At 33.2% G+C, this 19,390-nt stretch overlaps 1 protein-coding gene across 1 annotated transcript in view; it reads right to left on the reverse strand.

The window, feature by feature from the left end:
• Window positions 1–19,390, reverse strand: part of SI (sucrase-isomaltase) — an 84,533-nt gene that overhangs the window by 36,820 nt on the left and 28,323 nt on the right. The window contains exons 16-24 of the mRNA XM_070242531.1: window positions 18,884–19,000; window positions 16,094–16,248; window positions 14,942–15,026; window positions 14,078–14,134; window positions 12,750–12,874; window positions 11,029–11,117; window positions 7,693–7,742; window positions 6,773–6,943; window positions 4,660–4,815 (exon numbers count right to left, since the gene is read on the reverse strand). Of these exons, the coding sequence (XP_070098632.1) occupies window positions 4,660–4,815; window positions 6,773–6,943; window positions 7,693–7,742; window positions 11,029–11,117; window positions 12,750–12,874; window positions 14,078–14,134; window positions 14,942–15,026; window positions 16,094–16,248; window positions 18,884–19,000 (1,005 nt within the window). The remainder of the gene's footprint in view (window positions 1–4,659; window positions 4,816–6,772; window positions 6,944–7,692; window positions 7,743–11,028; window positions 11,118–12,749; window positions 12,875–14,077; window positions 14,135–14,941; window positions 15,027–16,093; window positions 16,249–18,883; window positions 19,001–19,390) is intronic.

The raw sequence follows: 19,390 nt of genomic DNA on the forward strand, positions 1-19,390 counted from the left end.
AAACTATATTATTCCTTATTTCATGACTGGTCCTTATACCGGTCAGTTATATCCTGACCAGTATTTGAAATAGGAACTGTGGCCAAAGATCAGAGCTAATTGGTTTATATAGGAGTGGAAGCTAGGAGCTAAGAAAAAGAATGATAAACTGTGGCATTGAGGGCTAGTTACCACAATCCGGTCTCCCACCTTTCTTATATTGTTAGAAGAAGCAGTGTGCCTGTCTACATTTCTCAATCTCTTTTGAGAAAGTTGTATATGACCCCAAAACGTTCTTAAAAGAAAAGAGTGGAAGGTGGTTAAATTAGGATACCCTTTGCCTTTCCACCTTCCAGGTATGGAACGAAAATATAATGGCAGAAGGTGTAACGCAACCTTGAAGATGCAAAACAAATGATAAATATAGAGCATTGATGACATTGAGAGGCCAGCACATTAGACCTGGGATTCCTTTTTGTAAGAGAAAAATAAATCCTCTTTTGTTTAACCAAATCAGATTTTAGGTCTTGTATACTCTTAGGTTCAAGCAATCCTTAACAGATAGGACTACTACAGTGCTCACTCCAAATGCAAGAAATTGAGTACCAATAGAACCAGGAATATAACTGACTTTAGAAAATTGCAAAGTCTGTATATGTCTCCCTCATAGCTATCTTTCTACCCAGTATCACTTCCCCTTTATCATTCTGTAAGTGTTCTCATTTGTCTTTCTTATTGAAAGGTCATCAGCATTCCTATTCTTGTAGTTAGGATGAAAATAATCTTGTTACTTAATTTACAAAAACAGTGTAAGGACCTATAGGCTTAATATTCAACAGATAATTTTTTTTAAAACTTGGTTTACCCAAGCAGGGTCTAATTGATTAAATTTAAAATATATCTTTGAGTAATTTGTTTTTTCAGTACTCAAACCTGTCCTCCACACATCTCTATGTTTTAGAAGTAGAGAAGTTACCACTTGGAATATCACTTCTGAGATTTTTAAATCTGAGGTTTTCAGATGACATTAGAGCAACAGGAACCTCAGAGTTCATGTGATCTGATGTGAGCTTTAAGTAGCAATGTGAAATTAGGTAAATACAGGGATGATTTTGAAGAATCACAGAGGTACTAAGAAATTCTAGATAATTCTTTTTCTGCATTATCAGGAATTTAGGAAGTGTCAACAATTCTTTGCTATATTAAGCATTGAGAAAGCATCATTTTTTTCTTCAGTGTTTGGTTTCCAATCAGATTAGGCAAATTAAGCATTCATGCACTGAGTGACCACACCAGAGCAACCACACAACCCAACCATTACTTGTCTCTCACCCCTTTACGCCTTCACTTCCTTTCTTAACAAACATTTTTTTTTTTTTTCTAAATCACACCATTTCATATAATCTCAATCCCTATGCCCCTTGCTTGCATTCATGTTCTCAGTTGCAAAACAATAATCCTGGGAAAAAATCTACCATCTACATTCTCAATGCCTACAATTATGGCTTGAGAAACATACCCAATCATGCAGACAGCTCTCCCTTTCTATAGTCAAGAAAGTTAGAGTGGATCCTAATGGTGCAATCATACTACATTTTCCTAGTTCATTCACTATCACACACCACTGGATGGTATTTTTTTTTCTTCTCCAACCACCAGCAAATCCTTCCCTATTCTCATTATCCCCTAATGGTCTTCCTTATTATTTCAGTGTGAAAACAAAATCAACAGAACAAAAATCAGAAGAAAACACCACCTCTACTCACCTACCACTTCACCTTCTGTTACAAGATATGTACTTCCTGTGCTTCTATCTAAGGTGAACCAGTTCATTTGTGCCCTCAGCTCTACGTGTCTTGTCCTATTAAGATGTTTCTCTTACAATTCTCAATATTCTCTCCTGAATCTCTAATATTGTACTCATTATAGATTACACTCAATGGCATAAGCCAATTTTATTTCTCTCATCTGAAACAAAAGAAACTGTCACCTCACTAATTTCTCCAACTATTGCCCCACTTTTTGTTCTTTCTTTAGAACAAAACATAAAAATTTCACCATACTCTATCTCCAGTTGTCCCTCCATTCTCACTTGAATTTTCACTCTCACTCTAACCAGGCTTTTACTCCCAGCACTTCATCAATATTTCTCTCGTAAAAGTTACCATAGACCACCATGCTGCCAAGTCCAAATGTTAGTTTTCACTTCTTATCTTACTGATTTATAAGTGTAATTTTCTCCGTCTTGAAATGCCTTGCTCCCTAGGCTTCCAGGAACCGGCATTTTCTTTGTTTTCAAGCTAATTATTTCTCAGTGTCTTCTCAGGTTCCTCATCAACTCCCTGATTCTAAATGTTGGAATGACTCTGGGTTACTTTTTGAACTTTTCCCTTTCTCTCCAAGCTCATTCCCTTGATGATGTCATACCATCACATGGCTTTATCCCATCACTGTGTATATGCTGACTCTGAATTTTATAACTTATCTGTGATATAAAATTCTCAATTTCATTAGTTTAAATACATCTCACAGTTGGCAAGTTGCACTTGGATTTGTGTTGGACATCTACACCTTCATCTGCCTATACGTAACTCTTTCCCTCCATGCCTGCTCCTCCACAGTTTTCCCAATCTATGTTAATATCAACTTTCTCTTTTTCCCAGTTATTCGAACCAAAAACTTGAAGACATTTTTTATTCTTTGCTTCTTTCATATTCCACAACCAATCAAAGAACAAACCTTTTTGGCTTTATCTTAAAAATACACGCAGAAGTCAGTAATTTATTACAAATACATTTTGATTCTAGTTCTATCAGTGATATTTTACCCTGATTATTGAAACAGCCTCTTTCCTGGTCTCCCTGCCTTCATCCTCTAACAGTCCATTCTCAACACGGAAGCCATATGGTCCCATTAAGATGGAAGTTTAATCTTCTCATTTATCTGTTCAAAAGTCTCCAGGAGCATTCTATCTCAGAGTAAAGATCATAATCCTAAAAATGGCCCAAGTGATTGAGCTATATTATTTGCTTCCATATGTCTATACTATCGTCTCCTGCTGCTCTTTCCTTCACTCATTCTGTTTCAGACACAATGGCCTCCTTGTTGTCTGCAGACTATACCAGGTACATTCTTACTTCAAAGTACTTCAGGCTGATGTTTCTTCTTTCTGGAATATTATGCTCCTCCTTTCTTTCTTTCCTCTCTCTCTTTTTTTTTTTTTTTTTCTTTTAACAAATGTCATCTTCTCAAAGAAATCTTCCCTGTCCAGTCATTAAAATTACACTGCTGGCATTCTTTCCCCTTTCTCCTTTCCTGTGTTATTTTTCCCCATAGTACTTATCTAACATAACACATAATTTTATTCTTATTTGTTTGTTTTCCCACCCTAGAATATAAGCTCTATTAGGGAAGAAAGTTTTGCTTCTCTTGTTCACCTAAAACAGTGCCTAGAACTCAGTAGATTTCAATAAGTATTTATCAAATGAATCAATGAATAAACAGTATCATCTAAAGAAGTATAAGGAAGTTTATCTGTACCCTAAATCATCATATTTAATGGATTTCTTTATGCCTGGCATTCATTGGTAAAGCTTCATTTATTTGACCTCACATTCTGTAAGGTGTTAAAATACTAGCAGTTCTGGGAAAAGTAAATTTTTCACATTTTCTTGTTAGAAGTTATTTTCGCTTTAGTACCCATCCTTTAGATTCATTTTGATAACGGAAGTAAGTGAACATGCACTGAATGCAATGGGGCATGGTCATGGATTTGAATGCAGAGCTGCAATTTAAAGAGAAGATATTGTAGGCATGGAAATATACTTCACTATTTGTCTTTTATTGATTTCAGGATCTTTTCTCCTCCTCAATTCTTATCTTCTATTCTTCCATAAACATTCCTAATGGTAAAGATCATGCTGCTTTATCAAGCAATGGACAGGAATGGGAGAAATTTCTCTGGTAGCACACATTCTATGTACTTCCTCATATAAGCACAGACATTTCTGGGAAGTTGCTGGCAGACATGTCTTGACTCTCCTCAGTGGTATAACACATGCATTTATTTTTCTGGTTATGTGAAATAAATGTTTTTGCTGACAAAACTCAATGATGTAACCAAAAGCTCAGAACTTGAAAAATAAGCATATCAAGAGGGGACACTTTCCATATCATTTGCTGTTAAAACTTCTGCCATCAATAGCCTTCATCATTCTGTTGAAAAGATGACCAAATTAACTGACCACACATTATCACCTCTTAGAGGAAGAGACAGGGACCATCAATCAATTTCAGAAATTTTATAATTTGAGACAATGCTTTTGAAAGACTGTCCCTTACTGGCATAACACCTTGTTCACTTAAACTAGTCAGCCCCACTCAACACCTCATAGAAAGCAACAAATGGAGTACTGTGTTATGAAATAAAGTTAGACTATCCAAAGTGCCTAGAAAGCAACTCATACATGCATTTAGTCTGACATTTACTAAGCTATGTCTTTGGAGAATTAATTAAGATAAATACAAACTGTCTATCAGAAGTCCTAATTTCAAATTCCAAATGCTTCTCTAGATGAATTTAGTTTCTATGTTGTAGAATTAAAATTATAATATATAAAGTTTACATTCAAATGCTTATGTGATAGTCGTATTATGAATCATAATTAACATTTTTATTACCGGTTCCCAAAGACAGCCACGTTGTCTACACTTTTCTTCAGTTGCAACGTCTGCATCTGGATAACAAGTAAACTTTTCATTTTCTGGAAAACTTTGGTCCCATTGAACGGTAAAATTTCTTCCAAGGTTAAAATTGAGATTGTAAATTAGGAGACTCTTTGAAAACAAAGAAAATATTAAAGAATATTTATGACTATTGGATAATTTTAAAATACTTAACATTTATAAAATGCCTCAACCACAGCAATTTTTCAAATCAAATCATTAATAGTTTTAATATAATACTTAAAGAACAGACTGGAAAGAAGAAGACGTGTCATGCCACTGAAATGGCTAGGGCCTCAAGACAGGACAACTAGGGGAAATTGTAGAGTACTGATGAAAAGTATTTATCTTTAAATCCAGACATGAGTTGAATGCTCAGTTCCGTCGTTTAATACTCATGAGTCTATATGAAAATTGTCTATCAATTTGTCCCCCTTAAAATGGGGACAATGACCCCGACTAAAGGGGTTGCTATACAGACTGAATGATATGTGACATGTAAAGCACCCAGGAAAAAGCCTGGAGCATCTGAGGAGGTTTGCAACAAATGTTTGTTCCCTCAGGGAGAAAAGGTGACCACTTTGGTTGATCTGGAGGCTCCCAGAGTCAGAGGAGTTGAATGCTTATTTCTTTAATTCTGTCCCTAATTTTATCCACTGCTTACAATATTCGAGGGACAAGATAGAGAGGAGATAATATGGCATTATGCAAAAGATGAGAGGATAGTTATATATATATTCTAAAACATAATTATTCCTATTATTAGAACATTGCAAAGTTATGTTTGGTCATTGATTATATACTTTGGGAATAACATGGGCAAAAATTATCCCCGAGTTTCATCAGCATGACTTACTTTTTGATATCAACTTAATTTCATAAGTCTATATTCAGGAATGAAAATTCATATAAAGATCAGTCTAAGCACAGCAGAATTAAGAAGGTGTATCTAATAGTGACTGTGTAAATCTTTACATAAGCATAAAAACAAACAGATATAAATTGAGATTGCAAAACCCAAATAAAATGATTTTTGTGTTATACCCTCTTGATAATTTTTGTTAGAGTCATAAAGTTCTCAATAAGCCTGTTTCATTTAATTTATGTGGATTAATTCTTATAGCTCTAGGAATATATAAATTATAGTATATTTACTAAATACAAAATAAGTCACCAATACATATTTTTATAAAAGTTGCTAAGACAAAACTCTGGGCCAGAGGGCTTAGGAGTTAGACAAAAAATACTCTAAGAAAATGTTCTATATCTCAAACAGTTTAGAATTTATTTATGCTGATATCACTGATAATTTAGTATTATACGAATGGTGAAAAAGTAAATGCCAGTAAGAATCATTTCCATGTTTTATGTTATTATTGTGTAACATTTTAAACACATTAATTTATTACCCAAAGCCACAGTAGGATTTAAATATTACATTTTGCAGATGAGAAAGCTGAGATAATGAGATTAATTTAATATGTTTAAATTCACAGACTGCAGGGGTGATCTTTGAGCCCAATTCTGTGACTTATTTTCCTTCTCTATACAACCGTTAAAAGAGACAAAAATTACAAGATAAGAAAGGTCTTGTACTAGAAGGGGACAATATAAACGAAAATTTAAAGAAAAACAGTACAAGATATATTGAGGACATTGAGTGTCCATGGAAGGAAGAGCAGGGAGAATGACTGAAGGAGTGGATTAAATTAATATCTCAAAGAGTCTTAAATGAGAAGCTAAAACATTTAGAATCTTTATTGTATGCAACAAGTGAGTACGTTAGAGTTCAGGGTAGGAGAATGGTATAAAAAAAATTAGGCATAGGGAAGTCATATACAAGATAAAATGAAATAGAGAGGGAGAAGTAGCAAGGAGGCCCCTTCATGTTGATTTCTAAATACTAGTTGGAACGCCCTAAAATGGAATATTGGAAGCAAAAAGAAAAGACAGAAAGAAAGCTATGTCAGGAAGAAAAAAAAAATCACAAAACCAAAAGCCTGAATGGTTACATAATGCTAAATGTGTGAGTGTATGACAGCTAAAATATTTTAAAAATTGTATTTACCTGGTTGGAAGGATAATAAGTGAAATTGCTATGAGCCTGTGTTGGTCGATTTTCTTCCCCCACTAAAACGTATGTAACAGTCTCTGTCAACCCAAGGATTTTTATAGTTTCAAATGCTAAAGCGGTTCCTTCCTGGTACGATGAATGTGTGCATATAATACCTAATTTGTTCTGAAAAAAAGTATAGAAGATTATATGTTAGGTAGAAGGTCATTAGATACAAACCTGAAATAACAATACAGGTGTGAAATAAGAAGAAAACCAATCATCTTCCCTCCACGCCTGCCAGCCAGCTCTCCACATCCAAGTAGCATATATAAATGCACTCATTAGTAACTCTTTTCAATTATTTTTGTATACATGCCACAAAATTTATTTTCAGAGATAACCTAAATTACTCATGATGCAACTTATACATATGTCCCTTCTCATTCTAGCACTAATGTTGATGAAGAAGAACTTAGGTTTGAAAAAAAACGAATATATGAAGATATCTAACATTTACAAAAAGGATTGCTTTTAATTATTCAAAATTTAACCTTATGCATAGATTTTTCATTCTCATTCAAAATCCATGACAAGTATTTCTGTGACTGACGTCTTAAAACATTTTTGTATATGTTGAGATTACTTTCCTGTGGCATGTTGCTTAAACCAGACATTGTACTTTAAGAAGTCTGAAGATTTCTGTGCATTAATTTCATCATCATAACTCATTTATTACATTTAAATGTAAAAATTTAAGGAAACAGTTAAAAATTTATTTAATTTGAAAATTTAATTTTATAACTTATTGAATTTATATCCATTGAAATCTGAAGGTAAATGTAAACATCTTTTCCCAAAAGATCCACAATAAAGGCATAACCCACACACTAACAAGGTATACATTTAATTATGTGCCCAAGGAGAATGCTTACATCAGAAACAGAAAAGGTATATAAAATGTAGTTGCCATTTTCTATGGTATCTGAAATGGGAAAAAAATAACATTATCAGATGAAAATGTAATGATAAATTCTTTGCTCTATTTTTACAGTAATAATACACTTAAGAAATTTGAAAAAATTAGATACTGTTTATTCATGAGGCAAATTAAACAGATTATCTTTTTAAATTAAGGTTTTTAATTATATCTAAACAAAACAATCTTGATAGTTTATTTTCCCAGTAATTAAAGGTATGAATGCATATTTGCCTGGTTGAATTTTTAAAAGACTGTCAAATATTTCTGGAAATTCAGAGATAGCAAAACATGGTAAAACATATGAAATTATAAATTTAATATTTTTAATGATATTTTATCTCTTTCTACTAAACCATGTAACATTCAGTTTATCTTGGGAATACAAGGCATACCACAATTTTATTTTGCATCTTTTAACTTTTTTTCATTATTTGAGGGAAGAAAGTAAATCTGAAGACATGTTAAAGATTGAAATGAACTTTAATGAGGAAAATGAAATGTCAATGATTTTCTGCACCACCTATGTAATAAAAGTTTTTAATCAGCATATTTGTTTAACAGAGAAACTAAAGATTACGACCAAAGTAATTAGGAAGAAGCAGAGTAAAAATGTATAGGGAATCCTAAGGTTTACAAACAGTACTTTCAATAACATTAATTTACCTATAATTTTAATCCTAGAAAATATAATTAGAGTCAGGACATGAATTGAAGGTCATTTTATTGTTTGCATATTTACTTATAAATTGACTGTTCAGAAAATTCTGATTTCAACTTTTCAAAACACATAACTATATAGCTACCATATTATATGCCTGATTATATCATATCTCTCTCATACTTTTAACCTTCTTTTTATATGAAATTAAAATATCAATACAAATTTTTACAAGCAGAAAGAAAGGAATATATTTGGGAATATTTACATAATATGAGAAATAAGAATAACCTTAAAATCAAGTCCTATAGACTACCAACAGAGGTATTATCTTAACAGCATTTTTTAATTGATGATTACAAATAATTTATTTTTTCTGGAATCCATTTTTACAGAATTTCTATGTAGTAAATGCTTGGAATATATTCTCATGGAAGAGCTCACCCTAGTGTGCATCAACTCTAAGGTATTTGAGAAAGTGCAAAAAAGCTCCTGTGCTGGAGTAGAATGAGAAGTGGAGAGCAGAAAGAGATAATTCTGTGTATGTGTGTGCATGTTGTATGTGCACACATGCAAAAAATACAGACCATGGTGAGTACTCTAGTGCTTGGTAAAGACTATGGCTTCTAACTGACTAAAACAGAGAATCATTAGAGGGTTTTGAGGAGAGGTGAGATGATCTGAATCATCTTTTAAAAGGATCACTCTACCTGCTGGATTGTAAATAGAATGTAAAAGGGGATTGGCAAGAGCTGTAAACCTGGAGCCCAGTTATGGAGCTACTATAGTAACCAAAGTGAAACATAGTGATGATAGTTGTGGAGCTGATGAGAGAACCCAGATCAAGGTAGAATGAAGAGAAATTCTTAGGTTGTGAGAGAGAAGAGTCAACTCTAAGGCTTTCGGCATCTTGTGAAGCTGAAATTACCATCAACTGACAAGGGGAAGACTGTAGGTGGAGGAGATGTATTGTGGCAATTTGCATTTTCATTGACAGATAAGACTTAAAAAAGAACAAGAATTTTTTTTTATAGTTTTCTTTTTTTATTTTTTAAAGATTGGCACCTGAGCTAACAGCTGTTGCCAATCTTTTCTTTTTTTATGCTTTATCCCCTCAAATCCCCCCTTGTACATAGTTGTATATCTTAGTTGCAGGTCCTTCTAGTTGTGGCATGTGGGATGCAGCCTCAACATGGCCTGACGAGCAGTGCCATGTCCACACCCAGGATCTGAACCAGTGAAACCCTGGGCGGCCACAGCAGAGCCCATGAACTTAACCATTTGGCCATGGGGCCAGCCCCTATAGATTTATTTTGAAATTATAAGGGAGCACACCAATACATAGACTACTTCTTGGAGTTAAGTTAGAGATATTTGGATGTTTCATATACATATAAAGGTATATAGAATATTCTTTAACACACCTGAGAAGCAGTGAAGGAAACAGGAGCAAAACTATAATTTTTTTATACACACATATATAAAACACATACCTAAGAGCTTTCTATTAAAAGAAATGGGATAAAAAATGAAATCTAAACAGATAAATTTACTACGGTATAAACAGATATTAGAAAAAAATGGCTCGTTTTTTATTTACTTGGTGTACTGAATTCTCAAGTTTGGAGCTCACGGTATAAAATTAAAGAAACTTAATAATTGAAATAAATTTTGAAACATTTATATGGTATTCTTACCTCAAATAACTTCTCATTAATTAACTAAAGCCTTAAATATTTGCTTCCTTTTCACTTATAGTAATAAAAAATTTTATTTTTAACAACTAGCATCATTTAAGACAGTTGAAAATATGATTCAGTTTGTATATCTGTGAATTTAATAACTATGCTAATTAAAAATAACAATCTAATAAACAAAGATACCTACACTTGTTGAAGGCTTTTACAATGAACCAATATACAAATTAGTTTTAAGTATTTTAAATATATATAATTTAAATAACAATTAATTTAAATTTCATAAAGTAATCTAAATTTTGTAAAATAACCTTAATTTCATAAGGTATACTAAAACTCTGAGATAGATAAAAAACAGCAATCAAAAGTTAAAATGTGATATTTTTTAAACAGATGTGACTTTTGTAGCCCCCCCCCCGACGCAGGAAGGCTTAATAATCACTGGAAGAGGCTTGCCAACAAACTGTGACCCAGGGTGAGAAGGCCAGTCAGCCAATGACGGTAAGACCTCCAGGGGGAGGCAACCTAAGACAGGTGCGGTCACCTGGGGGCACAGATGGAGACAGGATATCTATATCGGGAGCAGGAGGGGCCGTTGCCTAGGAGACCTTGCCTGCTCCGAGATAAAAATATACGAGCACAGCAATCACATGATAATATCAAAACAGAGGCCAAGAGAGGGCTCCTTGAGAAATCACTAAGAATTCTTGGCATTCGCTAATTGCTTCATCCAGAACACCTAGGTATGTTTAACAGATGTAAGCTATATATATATTGAAATGCTGGTTATAACAAACTCAGAGTGGTTATCAGCCCTCTCCAAATCTATCCTGAAGTGTATATTGGATTGCGACACCGACAACTTTATACCAAGAAAGGCGAAATCTCCCATCAACAGAATGAATATTTAAAAGCATATCACTTTGAGACTTGCCTTTAGTTTCTCCATCATCCCAGAAAAAATCTCCTTTTGCTGTGTTATTTTCATCTAACGGAACGATAAGTCCTAGAGGGTTCTGTCGGCTGTAAAGTAAGTTTGGGTGCATATATGATTAAAAATAAATTTATAAATAAATAAAATTATAAACAAATAGTGAAATATCCTATAAATAAGTCATTTCAACCTAACAGATTTCTAGTTCTGCAGTCACATGATAAAATTGATATTAATAAAATTCATGCTTATATACTTGGTAATTTTTCAATGAGAAAAATAATTTATGTACTTAGAAAATAAATGAAAGGCATGAATATAGATACAATTTAAAATTTCTTGGAGACTAAGACATCAGAAAAATTGAAGCAGTATAGCAATATTTCAATTTGAACAAGAAAAATTAAATATATCTTATGAATATTCAATTCAACATGTATTTGCTACATATCAACCATAAATTGTGATTTATCAGGGCTACATCTTATATACAAAATAATGAAATGTACAATATAAAAATCTTTTTTAAGTGCTTATTGGAATCTCTAATAATTTTATAAGTGAAACTAATTCTATCGTGAGAAATGAGACATGATCAATAAAACTATTTTTCTTAGTTATTTATTACTATAGGTTTTTAAACCTAAAATAGTGCCCCTGAGGCTATCCAGTCCAGGCAACTGCTCTCTACAGAATATGTTCTTTCCAGCATGCATTCACCAACATGCATGTTTCTCTTGTTCAATATAGCTCTAGAGTATAACTAATTTTTTGAGAACATAATCATGAAACAGCTACAGTATAAAAATATTCAATTCTAGAATGCCAAAATAATTAAATTACTAACACACATTCATTCACTCATGAATTTGTTCCTTCAACAAATATTTAGAGAAAATAGTGAGCCTATTAGGGGCTGGACACTATTATTGGTTTGGGGACTAAAGAAGTAGAAAGTCAAGTCCCTGCCTTCATGGAATTTATAGTCTAGGGGAGTAGACACAACACATACAAGAAAAAGTAAGCAATATAATTCCAAATATTCTTAAGGTTAGGAAGAAGATACAACAGGACAAGGAACAGAGAGTCACTTTCTGTTGGGGTGTTGCAGAATATGGGGAAATAAGTGGCTTCAATATGACACCTTCTGTGCCCTTGTACCCAGAATGAATGCTGCAAGATGGAGCACCAGAATTTTCAAGTTTCTTTTTTTTTTCAAAATATTTCTAGAATTTATTCTTACTGAAAAACTTACTTCTTATCTTGTTTTCACCTAAACAGAAATATCCACCTCATTTACCAACTTAAAATTAAAACATTTTAGCAGAAAGAAAAACACTGTGACATTTATGTATTGAAACTCCAAATATGTAACAACTGACAGTTTTATTAATTATATAACTTACTTTAATATGTCATATTTTTATTAAGAATCAACAATTACCTTTAATTACACATATTCTATAGAGAATGTCAGTAAATTTTTGACATAGGAAATAAATTTCTATTCTAATTATGTACACTTTTAAATTAAGAAATTTGTAATAATATACATAATTTGATTCTTCTTTTTATAACTGTGATGGTTATATTTAAGAATTCCCTCCATATGTAAAATATCTTCTGGTGGGGAATTAAACATCAATCTTTTATTCCTAAGAAAAATATGAAATATTAAAATTTGAATTATATTTCAGATTTCAGTTAATTTTTCAATTTACCTTGCATTTGTAGTTACAGCAGGTTCTTGAGTGGGGATAATATAGCCTCCTCTAAGATGTAATCCTATTTTGTCTGCTGGAAGATACATATTGACACGTTGTTTTCTCCATGGCCTTTTTGCTCCCTAAAATTCGAAAATTAAAAATTTGGAGGTAAGGATTTTGGAATTTAAAAAGATTCGGAACTTATTTGGAAGTTAAAAAGATTTTTTGTTATTAGTGAAGACTTTAAGCCACATTTAACAAGAATTAAAATTTACACATAGAAATAATTTTTATTATGGGCAATTCATGTCATCTAAATGAATATTAATACGTTCTCTAAATTTTAAATAAAACATTTATTTTTCAGTTTTCCAAAAAAAGCACGGGAAAAATAAGTTAACTTTCTCAAAAAAATAAAAAATCAGGGGCTGGCCCCGTGGCTGAGTGGTTAAGTCCGCGCGCTCTGCTGCAGGCGGTCCAGTGTTTCGTTGGTTTGAATCCTGGGCGCGGACATGGCACTGCTCATCAAACCACGCTGAGGCAGCGTCCCGCATACCACAACTAGAAGGACCCACAACTAAGAATATACAACTATGTACCGGGGGGCTTTGGGGAGAAAAAGGAAAAAAAAAATAAATAAAATCTTTAAAAAAAAAAATTAAAAAATTAAAAAAATAAAAAATCAAACAGAGAAAACATTCCCCTTGTATAATAATTAACACTATTCTTAATTAGCGCTATTTTTTATTCTTTGTTTTGGGTTAAAGTTAATGATGTCTTTAGAAAGAATTTTTCAAAAAAATCATTGTTTCTATAAAAATAAAGAGTCTGTTTAGTAAATATATGTGATATGTAAAATAATGCCTTTTAAAATACTTCTCAAAAACTCTTGGTTAATTAAAGAAATAGGTTGTGTGTATGAATGCTGCTATGTTGCCTTTTCAAGGTTGTAATGAAAACCTTTCCCAAACGTTTGAATGTACCATGTAAAAACAAATGTTTAAGACTAGCTCAATACTCAACTCTTCTGGCAACAAGATAGATATATAAAATAGAAAAAGTATTAAAATAAGTCACCATTCATTTCCAAAGTTGCTTCTTATCTTTTATTTCCACAATTTAAAAATAAATACTATAACTCTTTATACTAAAGAATATAAATTTCTATTAATCATTTGCAACAAAATTTATACACATTATTCAAATTTGTAATTCTTCTTCTTTTTTATAAAAATAACGGAAATACTTATAATAGATATGCTATGTGTTTAGAGTTAAGTTCCATGGACAGAAGTTTGACAATATAATACTTGTGAGTATATTATTATATTAAAGTTACTTACAGTTTCGTAATCATACCAAGTAGCATCAGGGATATATGCACTCACTGTATCTGCTCCCTAAAATAAAGATAATATATATATATATATATGGATGTATGTTTATATATATACACACACATATATTTATATTTATTTATTTTTACTTCGATACTTAACATAAGAGAATCACATCAAATATTGTTGGATTTTCATAGTCAAAGGAAAAAACTTCCTTTGTGTTGTTACACTCCTACATTTACTATAAACAATAATCAATAGGCTATTTTACTCATTTTGGGTAATATAATGTAAACTATACCAAAAGCAAAGATGAAATTAATTTAAGTGGCAACTAAAATAATGCATGCATGCACTTGTATTGTAATAATCTACATGGCAATTGTGAATTTGAACACATTCATTTCTGTATATTTGCTTGGGCATATAGACTTTTAAATAATAGGGAAAACCAAATATCTCACTCCACTATCTTTTCAAAATTTTCATATGATCAGCTTGCTTTTAAGTTCTCCTTTATTTACAGTTTAGCAAAATTTCAATGTCTATGTTTACTTAAATGAGAGTTCATTGTTACCATAAGATTTGATTTTGATTCCATAAATAAAGCTTTCTTTTTCAGAAAAACACTTACTTTATAAAATTTTCTTCTCTCCAGTTATACATTACATATTTGAAAAGCATAAATCTACTTAATATTTTTAAATTTTTCAAAATTTCTTCTCCATTTTAGAATTCAATTCAACACTTATCTGGCTGAAACAGTCTATAGAGTAACATCTATCACCCAGATGTTTTGTCATTTAGCATGGATTTGGTTATACAAAGTTATGTTTAAGCAACAACCATTAAAATTGTAAAACATACCTCTTTCAAGACAGGGGTAATCAGTAATGCAGGGCCCCATAAGAACTGAGTGTCCTCAATCCAGCTATTCGTATCCTCATAAAACCTAAGAACAATGACAACATTTACAATCTAAAGATGCAAAATAAATTTATCCATATTTCTTGTTTGGTTTATCTTTTCAGGTTTCCCTGGGAATAATTATTTGCTTTAATTTTACTTGTTTGATACGTAATTTTGAATCCATAGTTCTTACATCCTATGGTTTGATCTGACACTTAAGAAAGAAGAAAGAAAGGAGAGGAGAGAGAGAGGGAAGAAAGGAGGAGGGGATGAAGGGAAGGAGGGAGGAAAATAGTTCATCTGGGACACAGAAAACTCTATCATATATGAAAAGGATACTTTTTATCTGTAATAAACAAATATTTTGTTTAATTCATTTTCTCCTGAAAGATATACTCATAAGGTATCATAAATCTTTCATATTTTATTTTCTTCCCTTTAAACTTTTTCATTATAAACTCCCTTCTTTGGTGAGGAAGATGGGCCCTGAGCTAACATCTGTCCCAATCTTCCTCTATTTCATATGTGCAATGCCACCACAACATGGCTTGATGAGTGGTGTATAGGTCTGCTCCCAAGATCCAAACCTGCGAACTCTGGACCACCAAAATGCACACAAGCATGCACAAACTTAACCAGTATGCACTAGGCCAGCCCCTATAAACTCCCATTTTGACTTGGATTTGAAAGGGTCTTTTGTCATTTCTCAAGGAAAGTTCATGCTTTCGTCAAGATTTACAAAGACAAGCACAATTAATTCTTTTGTAATTATAGTATATTCTTGACCTCTATTTAGAGTTTACAATATATACAGGATTATGCTTTCAAAAATTCTATATTTAATAATTACTGAGATGATTCCCCAATATATTCTATCTCTATATCTGTTTCCTTTTAAGTTATATTCAATTCTCACGTTTCTAGCTTAATCTTTTCCAATTTACCAAATTAATTATGTTTACTAGTATCATTCTGCAGTTTATCAAACTACACAAATGTAAAAATGAGCTGAAGAAATCTGCCTGACATCTTAATTTATCTCCCTTAATTTTTCAATACACATCTGATTGTACTTCAAAAGATATTAAAATTCTTAAACATGCTACTCACTCATGAAGAATTGGCCTTGCTACTGTTTCTCCAAACTTATGGGCTTTGTAAAACAGAGTATAGAGGAAAGGTAATAAGCTATAGCGAATATTCAAATAGTATTTTGATGATCTAACCAAAAGAGAATCCTGTCCAAAAAATGCTGGATCCTGCTCCTATGGGATAAAAAGAGAAAGGGAAATAAGAAAGCTAAAATGTTAATGAAAATTAAAACAGAAACATTTAATCTATTTTTAAAAAGTAAATTGTACATATTTTAGCTTGTTTATAAAAGGTTGAGATTACTGCTATTCATCATCAAAGTATGCAAATATTTCTTGTTTTTATGTTTTCATTTGGATATATTCTTGTTTGTTTGTTTTTGTTTTTTAAAGATTGGCACCTGAGCTAAAACTGTTGCCAATCTTTTTTTTTTCTGCTTTTTCTCCCCAAATTCCCCCAGTACATAGCTGTATATTTTAGTTGTGGGTCCTTCTAGTTGTGGCATGTGGAAGGCCACCTCAGCATGGCCTACTGAGTCGTGCCATGTCTGCGCCCAGGATCTGAACCGGCAAAACCCTGGGCAGCCGAAGTGGAGCGCACCAACTTAATCACTCAGCCGTGGGGCCAGCCCCCATGATATATGTTTTAATTAAATTTATTTTAAATTAGATATTTCTTATTTACATACACACAAATAAAATTTAAAAATCTTTTCGCAAAGAATTTTTCACCTATATTATTTGTGGTAGATTGAATTATTGTGCCAATTTTCCTGCCTTTTTATACCCACAACATTTGCAACACAGTCTTGTGGTCCCTACCACCAAAGGTGGAGTGGACTTCCCCACCACTTGACTTTGTGCTCAGCTATATGACATACACTGGCCAATGGAGTCTTAATACATGTGACATATTCAAGTAAGGGCTTGAAATGTGCTACCTGAGAACTTGCTACCTTGTGCCTTGACATTGGCAGTAGAAGGATAGGCCCACATAATCTGCTGTCCCAGGTATATAGGGGACACAGCTGCCTGGCCAGCCTGCAGGCTTGCAACTTGAAGAACAGTCTCCCTGCTGAGCTCAAGCTAGCCATTCAGCCAAGGTGCAGTGTCGTGAGCAAACTTGCTTTGATCCCCTGCTATGGATAACAAAGTTAACTGAGGGCATCAGTTACAGCCTCCCTGGATTCACCACCATGTTTACCCTGAAGACATATTTCGCTTTGCTGATCCTAGCTAATCTATGAACATGGTGGGAATAGTATTCAGGCCCATTTCCAGGAGATACAGGACTCTTCCAATGGGCAACTTTGCCGTGATCACTCCATTGAGCTGGCTGAAACATCCTTAGAATTGGACTGCAGTACACAACTCTTCCTATCAAATCTCCATCCTTGCCTTCATCTTCACCAGGTTCAGATCTGGATTGTGATCTGAAGGCTCCCTCCACTTTTCTTCTCCTGCTTCCTCCCCTTTATCCTTCACAAGTGTTTCACCAACAAATCTCTAAAGTCTTTAATTCTGTCTTGACATCTGCTTTTTGGAGAACAGAAATGAACAGAGCATCATGTAATTGGCATCTGGACCTCCCATGAATACAAATTTCTTGAAAGCACCATTTAGGTAGATTACTTTGTTGTTAGTGCCAGTTGAATCCATTCCGCCCTCTAGTGACCCTGTGTCCAGCAGAGAAGAGCTCTGCCCAGTCTTTCTGCACCATCCTCTCAGCTTTCAGTGCTATATGAGACAATGCCACACTTCTATTCATAGGGCTTTTGTGGCCAACTCTTTTGGAAGTGAGAGGCCAGGTCCTTCTTCCCAGTCTGTCTTAGTCTGAAAGCTCCACTGAAATCTGTCCACTATTTGAAATACCAGTGACACAGCTTTCAGCATCACAGCAACATGCAGCCATCACAGTATGACAACACAGACAGGTAGTGTGGTTCCCCTGACTAGGAAAGGAACCCAAGCTGAGAGAGCATCGAATCTTAACCACTAGACCGCCAGGGCTGGCTTTAGGTAGATTAGGAAGTGACTAATATCCAATTTATACCTTTAACTTCTGCTCTATCCTGCCTTGTTCCCGGCTGACCTCTGAGCAATTGTCCCTCTTCTCAAACAGAATTAAGGCCCTATGTGTAACTAGTCAGTGAACAGTGAATAATTTCTTAACCAACAGGCACTTAATTCACTTAACGATTTCACCTAATTTCCCCGCTCCCTCTAAAAAACGTGCCTATGAGAGGCCACAGCATGCTGAATTCTCAGGGCTGGTAGAATAGCTCAGTATTCTTGTGCTTCTGTGCCTAGCAATTCAGATGCATGTTTTAAAAGTGTTAGTTTTATTTTTTCCAATCTGTCATTCCAATTTTGCTTATTATAGAAAGACTCTGGACTCAACCACCTTTGCAAGTGTCTTTATTTTCTTGTGTTTCGTTTAATGAAACCAAACCTGGAAATCCTTGATATTATATTTTTTATTAAAGAAAAGTTACCTGTAACTTATACCATTAGAATCCAAGAATCCAGACTCAGAAAGCTTTGGATTTAATTTAAAATACTGTGATTTATCAAACTTGTATATGCTTTAGGCTTAAATAAAACATTTATGTTGTGACTACCTTATGATTTGCTTATTTGGCAATTTTTTATGTACACAATATTTACAGGCATTGAGATGAGGTCTCTAACTTTACAAATTATGCTACAAATTTTCAGACTTTGTCTCATCTAGATAAATTAATTTAAATACGTTGCTAAGAATAGGATTATGTTTGATCTCAAAATATGGAGAACAAGAAGCAATTACCACATATCCATCAGCATTATGGTTTCTAGAAAACGGATAAAACGCTCCAAGTTGCATCCATCTTCTGCAAAGCTCTTCTGTGGTATCAGCTACAAATCCACAGATATCTGCTCCAACCTAAATATCAAATATATCTATTATTTATAGTGTGAAGATCCTCAAATTTTCCCAGAGCATCACATTTTATGCGTTGACTGATTAATTTACGTTACTTACAATATTTTTGTTTCACTGTCTTCATATACTCTTCCTTAACCTAGTTTGTTTTCCATTTTTGCTACATACTTGCCACTAGTTGCATTATTTTACACTCTTTTCTTCACTGTCTCTTTATACATTTTCTTAGCCTTGTGTATTTTTCTTCTTTGATCTAAGCATTGTTAAGTCAATGTAGAAGGTGAAATTGTATTATTAAAACGTGTTGCTTCTTAATCCAAAATTCACCTCCCATGATTTGATTTTCCCATTTACAATGTATTACAGTAGGAGTAAAATAGTAAAAAACAT

Source organism: Equus caballus, chromosome 19 (assembly GCF_041296265.1).
Source record: "Equus caballus isolate H_3958 breed thoroughbred chromosome 19, TB-T2T, whole genome shotgun sequence".
Lineage (NCBI taxonomy): Eukaryota > Metazoa > Chordata > Mammalia > Perissodactyla > Equidae > Equus > Equus caballus.